Source organism: Cylas formicarius, unplaced genomic scaffold (assembly GCF_029955315.1).
Source record: "Cylas formicarius isolate icCylForm1 unplaced genomic scaffold, icCylForm1.1 PGA_scaffold_7__23_contigs__length_41026272, whole genome shotgun sequence".
Taxonomy (NCBI): domain Eukaryota; kingdom Metazoa; phylum Arthropoda; class Insecta; order Coleoptera; family Brentidae; genus Cylas; species Cylas formicarius.
This window is the reverse complement of record NW_026844352.1, coordinates 25,495,545-25,508,265: the sequence shown is the minus strand read 5'-3', so window position 1 is coordinate 25,508,265 and position 12,721 is coordinate 25,495,545. Positions and strand designations below refer to the sequence as shown.

The 12,721-nt window shown below is 32.0% G+C and overlaps 1 protein-coding gene across 1 annotated transcript; it reads left to right on the top strand.

The window, feature by feature from the left end:
* The first annotated feature begins 1,680 nt into the window (after positions 1 to 1,680).
* Positions 1,681 to 8,131, top strand: LOC132705234 (facilitated trehalose transporter Tret1-like). The gene is made up of 4 exons (XM_060675708.1): positions 1,681 to 1,847; positions 2,192 to 2,323; positions 3,376 to 3,666; positions 7,080 to 8,131. Exons 1-4 carry the CDS (start codon positions 1,769 to 1,771, stop codon positions 7,973 to 7,975), a joined length of 1,398 nt encoding a protein of 465 aa, XP_060531691.1. The 5' UTR covers positions 1,681 to 1,768; the 3' UTR covers positions 7,976 to 8,131.
* Positions 8,132 to 12,721: the final 4,590 nt, after the last annotated feature.

Sequence of the window (12,721 nt, the reverse complement as noted above, 5' to 3'; positions counted from 1 at the left end):
TAGTAGTATCTACATGTCAATGTACTTGGGTTGTATAAACAAAAGTTCCAGGAAAATAAGCGAAATGAGAAGGACTAACCAAGTTTTTTTTAAGTTTTCTCTTGAGTCATTGCGATTCGGCTCGCATGGAATGCATTGTTGTACAGTTTAATGCATTGCAACTTCAAAGGGAAATGAAGCTAGCGGTAGAGCGTTTCGCTTAAATTGCTTTACGCTTTGGGGTAAATATATATCACCCAAATGTTCAGGAATGTAGCACACAGTTTGCACATGTTAATGACATCCTTTCCGTAAAACTCCATTACTGTTTTTAATCAAACAACTGCAATGAAAGATGGGAATTCGGTTTGTTCGATCCCGAGGTCATTCAAACACGAGTTTTCTATTCCTTTAGTGATAAACTCTGGGTTGGTGCGAAATTAGATATTTTAACATTTTTTTGTTTTAAAACAGATTTGACGGACATTTTGATTGGACTTTTATTGGACATTCATTTTCAGTTTCAATTTTCTATTGTTCATATTTACAGCGGCAAGCTTCCGATACCGGAATTAAACACGACATATGCTGTTACGATTTTAGGCCCTTAATTTGGTAAACTCGCTGTAATTGTAATTTGTTGTTGACATACGAATTGCGAAATTTGGTGACACTGAGCATGGCATGGAGTTAACTGTTATATATAATTCGCTTGGAGCTATTAGACAGCTATTAGTTTTCATCCTTGCAAAACAACCAGAAAGCCATTTTTTAAATCATTCAATTTATGAGAGATAAAAAATCAAATCCGAACACTCAATGAATCACAGAGAAAGTTGAAAAATACTGGTGATACTAGTAATCAAGATAACGTATAAACGCTAAGTCAGGAAGTCAATTTATAACATCGCAACGCTGATTATTTTGCATTTCGTATCGGATGCTCATTTGGTTTCATTCCCCCGCTCCGCTTCATCGAACTAAAACTTAGCAGCTCTGATTTTTATTGAAGACGGGGGACAAAAAATTTCTAAAATATTTTTCCCGTTTAAAATAGAATTGGGCGAATTTGAATTTTAATCAAGATGATCTAAATCATTGCATTAATAACCGCCGCAAAATAATTCCAAACACAACGAACTTTTAATTAATTAAGATGGTGTCAACTTGAAAAATAAAATAAAACCGAAAACTTCTTGGACAACAATTTGTAGCAAAAAGCAAAATGAGTTAAACGTCGAATTACTAATTATAAGTTTTTAAATCAGTGAAAAGTGTAGTACAAACAGAACATTTTAGTATATATTGGTTGTTACAAATCACTTTGGGAGGAGGGTCAATTGTTGGGAACAAAATTATCTTTTTTTTACAAACATCTATTCTAAAACTAGAATTTTTTATAAGAATAATGAGTTTGTCAATTCCAATACGTAGGATTAGACGATGGGACAGGTATTTTCCATCTAACTGTATATAAGAACATGTTTCCCTTTAAATGATTTGTTTGAATAGAAAATGAACCATATTCACTTAATAGGGTTGCCAAATTCCAAAATTATAACGAACTTGCGATAAGTTATCTATTCTTAAACATGTCATTATAGACTATAATAAGCGAAGCTTGACAGGGACTGATAATAAACTTATGAATTTGGTGTAAACTCAGAAAAATTGGACTAATAGCGAGTCATACTCATCAACTGTTACGATTTCACTTTTTATATGTTTGACATCGCATAATCGTGTAGGTTCACGTAGATTATAAGTAAACCTTGTTCTAATAACTAGCATGACTTTAAAATCTAAGGGGCTGCATAATGCCCAAGAGGAAGAAAAACATTGGCCTCAGATTTTAGCTACTCTCATTGGTAAGTGCATAAGCAGATTTATTAAGTAATTAATTTTCGAAAATTGCTTAGTTGCATTAAAACCTACAGATGGTAGGAGCGAGCTTTTATTGCTACTGCTACTCTTCCTTCATAGGCATTGCAAATACTTACAGTTTACAAAGTTTAGAACTTGAAATAATCAACCAAAGCTTAGATCGCATACCAAATCGGCACCTCTCAATGTTCTGGGTGGCATGAATGTAGTGTTGTCCAGCATATCATTATGCATAACATTAAAGAAGGAAAAAATTGGAAATTTGAAATTGTTCTTTTCTTCAACTTCGAACATCCAGTACCAATACTTTGAGAATATTATGTTGCAGTGAGCCTAGCACCTCTCAGTAATGGAATCTTCAACTCGTGGGTTTCTCCTTCCATCCCATATATGCTTCAACACAAGGATTATCACCTTACAGAGGATGAAGCAGCGTATTTCACCGTCATCCCGTCGATAGGTAAATTTCAATGTTATTCATTATATTTCAACACCCACCGACAGGGTTACTTTTGTGTAAATACATAATTTTAAAGATTCTTGCTCCATTATCTTATGCAAATGTCAGAAAAAAAATAATTATGATTGATTCGGAATAGCTTTTTTAAAACAAAATTTAAGCGGTCCATTTTACCCCTGGTATTACACAAAGGGCTAAAAATGTACAAATAACCAGAATTAATAATTATTATAAGAAAAAACGAAAAAAAAATTGGTTAATTTTTGAGGTCTTGCCCACGCCCCCTATAGAAAATAATAGAGGTTATATAGAAAACGTTTAGCATTAATTAATAATATTTTCATTGGTTGAATAATTTTATTATTTGGCGTTTTTCTTCCTCAATATAACCCATTTGAAATATCTTAAGTTGAACTTTCGCTGCAGATCTTTAGTTTTGATTAGCTATCAAAAGTAGACCATCAAGGCAGACTTTACCATTTTTAAACAATATGGCCATTGTCCGGAAATCGAATGATAATTATTTTTAAACTGAAATATATTTCGACAGCGGGCGATCGTCGTCTGTTTAAAAGAGCACAAATCTTCAAACTTTGGTTTCTACACTTTTTTTCTATCTTTCGAAATTAACCCTGTAGGTGGGTGTCGAAATATAATTAATAACACTGTACTGTGCACTACGCCATTTTTTTCTAGAGGTTGAATTGCTGAAGTGTGATTCTAGTGGTATTGAACTCTTAAGCCTCTCTATCCACGCGATGCTCTTTTAGTACATGTTTTCAGCAGATAGAAGTTGCTGCTGACAAAGAATTTACTTTCAACTAAAGTTCATTTTAGCTACCCTAAAATAACCAATGATTCACTTATCAGTAGTGGAAAAAATATCATCGTATACGTCAACTTTGCTAAATATTTAGACGATTAATCACAGGTTTGGGGGCGATCGAATATTTCACAAACTCGTGACTACAGTCATGATTACCAAATTTGTTGCTAAATTTTTTAGCATCACAAATTTTTATTAAAATTTATGAAATTCAATGTATTTTTAGCTACCATGATATCAAGCGTATTCTGCTATCGTCTTTTGGACTTCATCGGAAGAAAGAAAACCATGTTGCTAATAGCAATACCTCATCTCGTTGCTTGGATTATTATAATTTTTGACCAACACACGTGGACATTATATATCGCTAGAATAATGTCAGGTGTTGCCGATGCCGCCATGTATTGCGCAACTCCAGCCTATATAGGTGAAATTACTACTCCCACCGTCAGAGGAATAATGGGCAATTCTATTAATTTCATGATGACTCTGGGGGAGTTCGGCATAAATTTATCTGGTGAGTTTAAATTCAAACAGGGGATTAGTTTTCTATTACGGAATATTGTTTTAAGAGAAATTCAATGTTAATTTTCAGGGTAAAACTTATATTATCAAAATTGATGGGATCAGAGTAGTAGTTAATTAAGCATCTACACTATTGTATCTCTAAAAATACTCCCTAGATATAGAGTTGCGATAAAGTTTTATAACTAAAATTACCCAAAGAAGATCCTGAATATTATTTGCACTTTGTTGCATTTCACTATACATCATTTGCCTTATCTTATTTTTATAAACAAATATACGGGTTGCAGCAATTTGAATATTATCTAAAGATGCGTTTCACTAGCAATAAAATGTACCTACAAGACAGTTATTTGGGGCAAAAGAAAATTGTATTAGGCAATCAGTCGGTTTCGATAGGTTTTTTGAAAACGTATTTGTACTGTTACAAAATTTTGAAAAAAGGGAATCCTGGAATCTTTATATTTCTGTTTACCATGTTCACCATTGCATTCCGAAGCTTTTTATATAATTTGTTACTGTTATTTGGGATCTTTTTTATAATATCTGAATGAAAAAAATGACTAAATTATTAAAATTCACCAACGCAGTTTAATCTTATTTTCTTGTGTTTACACGAAAAAGAAATTACACCCATTTTTATGTGTGTTCCTTTACATTTTATAGCTAAAAAACATTTTAAATTTTTAATACAATACATTTTTAATACAAGATGTCGAGATCCTATTTTGCCTCACAGATGCACGGGGTGTCCCATTTACTATGGAATGATACATCATCACCGAATATGAAAAAAAAAAAAAATTAAAGACAAAATTTGTTTGAATTTATACTTTTAAAATATTGTACTGCTATATACATAGGATCAACCTTAGCAGTTTGTGTTAATATTTAAAAATTAATAATAAAATAAATAATACATTCCTATACATATCTTTAGCGATTTTCTATAAATTAATTATTTTCTTTATTTTTCTAGTAAAACATAACTTTAAATTTTTATTACTACAATACTGGAGACAGTAGAAAATTAAAAACACCATATAAATTATCACATATTCAAAGAGCAAATTAAATTGCCTTTCGAATGATATGTCATGTCCCTATAACAAAATCTTTTAGGTTCTCAAATAAAAACAAGTTTCTCTATAAACTGAAACTTTTAAGTGGCCATGAAATATCCGTCTTTATTAAATAATTCATTTTCATAAAGATTTATTCACTGCACTGAGGAGGTGTCACAAGAATTATACCAATTATTTAATGACCATTGGTTTTGACTTTTGGGGCCGTGAGATTAGCCAGCAAAATTGCCCGATCTCACGCCATTAGATTTTTTTCTATGGGGTGCGTTAAAGTCAGGCGTCTATTTGACACCGGTGTAGAGCAAGGAAGAGTTAAGTCATCGGATTGTACTATGCTTTGAACAAATAGATTCATGGAAGATAAAGACAGCTACCACCATCATTTCACATTAACGGATTTTAAATGTTATGTCTAATGTTAAAATGTGAATCATTTTTCAGTGCGCAATTTTTACAAACCATTTTAATAAATAATTATTAAAATGGTTTGTAAAGCCTTTCACAATTCTGGCAAATTTTGTCTTGTTCGTGCCGTGTAAATCAGGATACATTTCGTTATATGTTATGGCTTTAATATGTTGCCTTGTCCATGCATAATATACAAATTCATTAAAACAGCATTAGAATACTGGTTTCCTTCCATTTTGAACCGATTTTACTGACAAAATTTGCACCACAATCAATATTATGAAAATCATTATTGAACTGTCAAACGGAAAATGAATTATTTAACATAAGACGGATATTGTCACCTAAAATATGCTTTTACTTCAGAAACAAAACCATTTAGGTTTGGTATATGGTACATAATTGGAGAGAGTATTTAATTGGCTCTTAGAATATGAATATGTTCCATTTAAAAATGCACTTTTTACCATTATTGTAGCTGGTAGGCAAATAATTAGTTTTGACCAATCCTGTAGAACCAATTACGATACTAAAAATTATGAACGATGCCTCACTAATCCAGGTCCAAAATTTTAACTTTCTACTGGCTCCAATGTCCTAGAATGAAGAAAACCGGTGTTTGATGTCCTATTTAAAATTGCAATGAAGATACTACTTTTTCGAAAAAGCGGCAACGTCGCGGCAGTAAAAATATTTTAGAATGATAGAGCATCGCCGCTCATGGAACTAACTAAATTTTCAGAATAATCTTCCTTTTTGCGGATGAAGCAGTTTCTGTCCTTTCTGCAGCATCATCTGAGCAACTTAGCATTGCAAGCTGTTGAGCAAATGAATCACTGCGCAGAAATTAACAAATTGGTATTAAATGAAATAAAAACTAAAACGATCGCCTTTTCAACACGGGATTTAAGTAAGAGTTTATTAGTACGCTTCAATGAAAGCACAATCCAACAAAAAAGTGTTGTAACCTTGCTCAGAGTTTATGTAGACTTGAGACTCTCCTGGTTCAGACAAAGACATAAAGTTTTTCTACTCCCGTCTATAAAATACCTAATCACCCGCCGATCTAGCGTGCGGGAAGCGTCACTTTACCACATCAGTTTCGCTTCCCACGGGTCCGAGCCACTTCGGACGTTTTCGGGATTTTACCGCACGGATTTGGGAGCAATCGGATGTTTTCGGAGATATTTCCCACGCTTTAAATTTTGACGTTTGTCAATTCTGTTAGTGAATGTATTCATGTTGTCTTGCGAAAATGTACCCAAAAACTAACGGTCCTAGGAAAAATATAGTATGCAACACGTTCAGTAAACTTTTTAATTCCTAAGTCTATTCCTGGCTGAACTACGCCTTGGTTTGTTGGGGACTGTAAACATTTATAATAAATTTGCTATAGAACTGAAGGAGATAACTAGTCAAACAAAATTCAAATACACTCTTAAAAACATATTGCTACTCCTCGCTATTATTATTATTATTATTAATTAATGAATTATACTACCATAATTTTATATTTTTACATTTGTATTATACTGACAATATCCAACACTTTCAACTCAAGTCTTATGGAAATAAAGCTATCTCCGTCTTAAATACAACGTACCGACGTGCAAACATCAGATTTACCATAAAATTCAAAATATGTGAGAAATGGTAAAACTGAGGTATAGGAATTTTTTGAAAAATTCGAAGATTGTTTATTATACAGGATATTCTATTTAAAATAGTAAAGTTGTTAATTGTCCACTAAAACACAAACACCCTATTCATATAAGGATAAAATATAAATAAATAAAAACAACTTTTGCCTATAAGCTTTAATTTCTTAAGTTTTAATAATAAATATCCCTTACAGAAATGTACAGATAACATACCAAATTTGGCGTTTAAAGCAACAGCAATTATGTTCTAGGTCACTTCTCGGATGTCAAAACAACGGCGTACGTGTGCATTGCAATTCCTATTTGCTATGTGCTCTTACTGTCCCGGATGCCAGAATCACCTTATTACCTTTTAAAGATTGGAAAACTTGAATCTGCCAAAGCATCGTTAACCTGGTTGCGCAGGAAGGAACACACCGCCAAAGACTTTGCGAAGCTGAACAGCGAGATTCAGCGCCAAGTATCTGAAACTGGGACCTGGCTGGATCTTCTAACAAAAAAGAGCAACAGAAGGGCCCTGCTGATTGGAATATTTCTGCGGTTTTCGCAACAGTTAAGCGGTATCGCTATCTTTCTTAGTTACACTCAACCAATTTTCCAGAAGACTGGCAATTATTTGTCCGCTCAACTAGCTTCTGATATCTTCTTCGGACTATTTTCCGTCATATCGTTGATCGGTAGCTTTACGGTAGAAAAATTCGGTCGGAAGGTTTCTTACTTTTATACAGCACTATTTTGTGGCATTATATTGTTCCTTCTATCGATATATTTTTTCATGGATCAATATCGATTTGTCGACACTTCGCCGTGGAATTGGATTCCTTTATTCGGGATGTTTTTCTTTGTAATTTCTTTTTCTCTTGGTGTCGGAGTAGTTCCCACACTGATGTTGGCGGAACTATTTTCAGTAAAAGTAAAAGCCAAATGTCTTTGTGTATTAGTTATAGTCCATGGTTTGTCCTCTTTCCTTACAAATTTTATTTTTCACCAGCTGAGCATGCACGTCAGACTTTACTGTCCTTTTCTCGTATTCTCTTTCAACTGCCTCATTTCTGCCGCAATTACTTTACGTTTTTTACCTGAGACTAAAGGCAAGACCCTCGAAACAATACAACAGGATCTGAAGAGAGGGTTAAGTACGTTTTAGTTGTAATTAGGGTCAAAATAATTCTTCAATCTTATTCTAATTTATATAGTTTCACTTCACTTTAATGTAGTTTCATTCTATTCGAACAATCGTACATAATTAGAACGCTGATAATAAAAAAACGTATTGCCAGTGTTTTTTTTTAATTAACTAATGAAAAACAAATGCCACTATTACCTACGAATTACAGGATTTCCATATCCTATTGAGGGAAACACAATGTTTTTTAGTTAGTTACAAACTAGCCATAAAATAACTAAAAAGGTCACATGGACATGTTCATCGTAAAAGGAGGAACATGGTATGTAGTAAGAAGTGTTTGATCCTTAGTATATTTTATTTATAGTATTTTTTTAATACAGGGTCTTTCTTTGTGCCAGGGCAGTAACCTACTTTATAGTTCAAATGAAATGCTATGAATATTTTTGAAAATTCTAATTATTCGCTTGATATTTAGTATTTTTTCATTACACAGCATATGAAATTTTGAGTAGTTTTTGAGAAAAATGAAAACTAAAATTAGGAATTTTTGTTATGACCCATGAAAGTTAATATTTAACGCTTTGTCCTATCTATGGCGACAGGGTGATCACAAATTGCCATTAAAGATAGTTTTTTTCTAATAAAAGAAACTCTTTTTTTTCTAAATGGTATACCCTCTATTTAGCACTTTTGTTGGGTTTGGGATTTAATTCTGCACGATTTCATATTTATAGCTTTTATTACAAAATTTACTAATTTAGAAGATATGACCAAGTTTCTTCGACAACTCCTGTATTTCATTTTAAATCTAGCTAAACCTATATAATATCCTATTCCAAGTTCTTTTTAATCATTAATTACTTTAATTTAATATAAAATCAACAGGTAATGCAATGGCATTTATAACATTGCATTTTTACACAAGATATCCATGGAAAAAAAACTAAAAAATTGTTACCAGGACAGAAATACACAGTGCTTATATGACATTTAGTTGTCTCCAATTTTTTTTTTAAAGAAAAAATGGCTTTTTGCAGTGTTCAAGAACGTTTAAATATTCATGAATGTAAACATATTTTTCACGAATTGGTCGTGAGAACAGAAGAGAAGCAATTAGAAGTTCTCCTACATTTTGAAAAAACAATAAAAATTCGCATTGCATCCCGGATATTATTCAGACTAGTGTTTAAAGAACTACCATCCATTCAAATCTTTGCCAATTCAGAAATTATACCAACAGGACTTTCAAACAAGACCCTTTTATTGTTCCCTTATAATGGACCATTACCTTGAGAGTGACATTTAAAAAAAATCTATTTACCAAAGCAGCAATTTTTAATACGGCTGGTACGTTCAACTTAAAAAGTACTAATTACTGGTGTATCTGAAATAAAAATCGTGTAAAAGAAATTAAGAAACAGGATTGGAGAAGTGTTTATGTGTATTGTGGCATACGTGATCAAATAATAGGCCCAGTATTTTATCCTTTTTGTTCTGACTGGTGAGAGATAATTAAATTTGTTATTATTAATCTGCAGCAGCATATTAAAGTAGGGATTGTTTTTCAACAAGATGGGGCGTCATATCATACCGTAGTGCCTGTTATAAATTGTTTAAATCAACGTTTTCCATTTTGGATTGGACCATGAATTGACCAGCGAGAAGCGCTGACTTGACGCCCCTGGACTTTATGGGGCTACTTAAAAAACGAAGTTTATAAAGTAAGTGTAATAATGTTCAAGACTTAAGAATGAGAATTCGGCAAGAGGTAGAAAGATTTACTGCAACAGAAGCGGTAATAAATGCTATTGCGAAAATTGAAACCATATTTACTGCTTTTATTGCCAAAGATGGAGGTTATGTAGAAAATGTTATGTAATCAGTAATAAGGTCTATTTACTTGCATTACTTATTGATTTTATCTTGAATTTAAGTAATTAATGTTTTTTAAAAAAATCGAATAGAATATTATATAGATTTAGTTTAAAATAAAGTACACGAGCTGTTGCAGAAAATTGGCCATAATTTCTAAACTACCAATTTTTGTAATAAAAGTTATATATTGTAATATAAAATGATAGAGAATTGATTCTCCAACCCAATAAAAATGTTTAATATCCTGTATTCCATTTTAAAAATTGGATTTTTTAAATTAAAAAAAACATTTTTTGATGTCACCCTGCATAATGAATTTTCGTCCTAGATAGCTCAAAGCAATAAATTTTAACTTTCATGAATCGTAATAAAAAATCCCAATTTTACTTTTCAATTGCAAAAAAACATATTTTTCCCCAAAAAAATGAAAAAGTTCATTTTTCTCAAAAATTACTCCAAATTTCGTATGCTATGTAATGACAAAAAATACTAAAAATCAAGAGAATAATTTATATTTTTAAAAATATTCATGTATACATAAATACCCTATGAATAAAAACTTTTTTTTTGAGTGTTGGACTTATTGAGATAAAGTGTAGGACCATCTTAAATGCACCGCCCCGTACATATGTAATCCCAAAAAACGGAAATACTACATCAGCACGTCAGTAAAAATATTGACTCGTAAATACTTAGTGTATCATGAGGATGAAGTAATAAAATCTGTTTCTTTGTATTACTTGACCCCAATAGATTTAAATTAATTCAATTGAATTGCATTTTCGAGTAACGAATTAATCACAAATCGCAATCGATAACAGGCATGTAAACCGGTAGCAAAAGGAGCGAAATTAAAGAAAAATATGAAATTAAAAATAAATAAGTCGTCTTATTCTGTTGCCGCGCATAGTCCTGATATGTTTGCGTCCGACGTTCCTCTGATATTTGTTATCGACCATTTCATTGGAAATGTTGATATTCACCGAAATTGATAAATGCAACAAAACAAAACAGCAAACGATTACCACCTAAAAGCTCGATAGTCGCATTATGAAAATGGAAGTATACTTATATGGTATATTATGGGGCGGAAATGCAACTGCAAATCCACGAGCGCCCTATAAAAAAAAATAATTTGATAAGTTGTTCCGTGTCAACAAGACAAATTAATGTTTTATTTATTAAATACCACGTAATTGTATACTTTACAATTTGTTGACAAATCGAACCAGATCGTTAAAACCTGTAATTAAAAAACCATTACAGGTAAAACTACAAACGTTTAATCAATTTTTTCTTTTCTGCAAATATGGTTATACGTAAAATATGAAAACTAAGGAAGGAAAAGTGTTCCCAATATCGAAAGAGAAAGAGTCCTTATTTAGGTTCTGTTTAATCATAGGGTTGACTCGCGCGTTAGCCTATACGAAAAAAAAAGAGAAAAATCAAAAAAAGAAATAACAAAATGTATTTTATTTTTCGCGTGAAAATCTGGAAATGGCAGAAAGTAATAGTGACAACGGAAAACTATAGAAAAATCTGAGCACGACACTTCATTGGATTATTATTAGTATATCTGTTTGAGACCCATGTAGAAATACATAAAGGCTTAAGTGAATACCCCAAGCATTCACAAGTTCATAGTCATTCAACTAGGTATGCATATAACTTAATAGTTCCAATGTCACCAATTCGCAGAATACTGTTAATAAACTAGATCTCAATATACATAATACTCTGGCGAATCGCTTTAGTAAAATCGACATAAAAAGTATGAATGTAAAGAAATTTAAATGTTTTAATTTTTCAAAGAAACTTCCACAGGCTACTGTAGTACTTTTTACAAAACTTCTGGATTCCTCCTACGTCGGTTTTTGCTGAGTTCATCTTGCTGACGTTTCGCCAATCATCCTGTTGGCTTCTTCAGAGCTTGCTACTAAAACTGTTCGTTTGTTAAACTCCGACTGGAATCCTGCAGGATGATTGGCGAAACGTCAGCAAGTTCGACTCAGCAAAAACAGGCGCAGGAGGAATGCTAAATAGAATTTTCACGAAAGCATTATCCAATTTTAGATACGCAATTTGCTTGTCAGTTGATTATGTATTGTATTAATTGTCCTAAGTAAACTTAATTAGCTAAACTACTAAACTATTAATATATTAATATCATAATAACTAAAATGTTTCATTTAGCCTGTAAGCTTAAACTTTAGTGTGAAAAGGTTCGGCCAAACATGTTTTAGTTAGCTTAGGATATGCCGTTGAACGTACATTACATTAGCAAACGGAACTACCAACCTATTTTCAAGATCGATCTCTGATGTAATTCTGTTACATGCGACAAAATGGTTTTAGTCAATTTTTCGTTACTGTTTTCACGTGAAAGCAGATTTACTTGTCATAAATCCCTAAATTCCATTGTGTTTGAGATCCCCTGCAGAGTCTCAAATAAATATTTGGATATTTAAGCTGTATAATTTATTACGTTTACCAAGGCTTTATTATCAACGCGACTTCTATTCATGAGTTACGACCACGTCTATAATGACTGAATTTTGTTACCTTTATGTATATTCGCTACTACAGACAGTCAACAAAAATAGATATGTACAAAAATAAGAAATACCTATTGAAGTGTATACCAAATGACATTAGGTAACAAACCGCTCACGAAATTATCAAGAAAAAAATAAAGTATATATTCTAACTAATTTTTTTTATAAACAATTTATTTTGAAACAGAGCAAAAGAAACCTAAGTGAATCACCAGTAATTCATTCATGCTATGTATGTCACTATTTAAAACTATGAAATGTAAAAATAATTGGCACGCTTTTTGTATATAGACCATGCACATTCAATATTTGGATAATATACGAACCAGCAAGT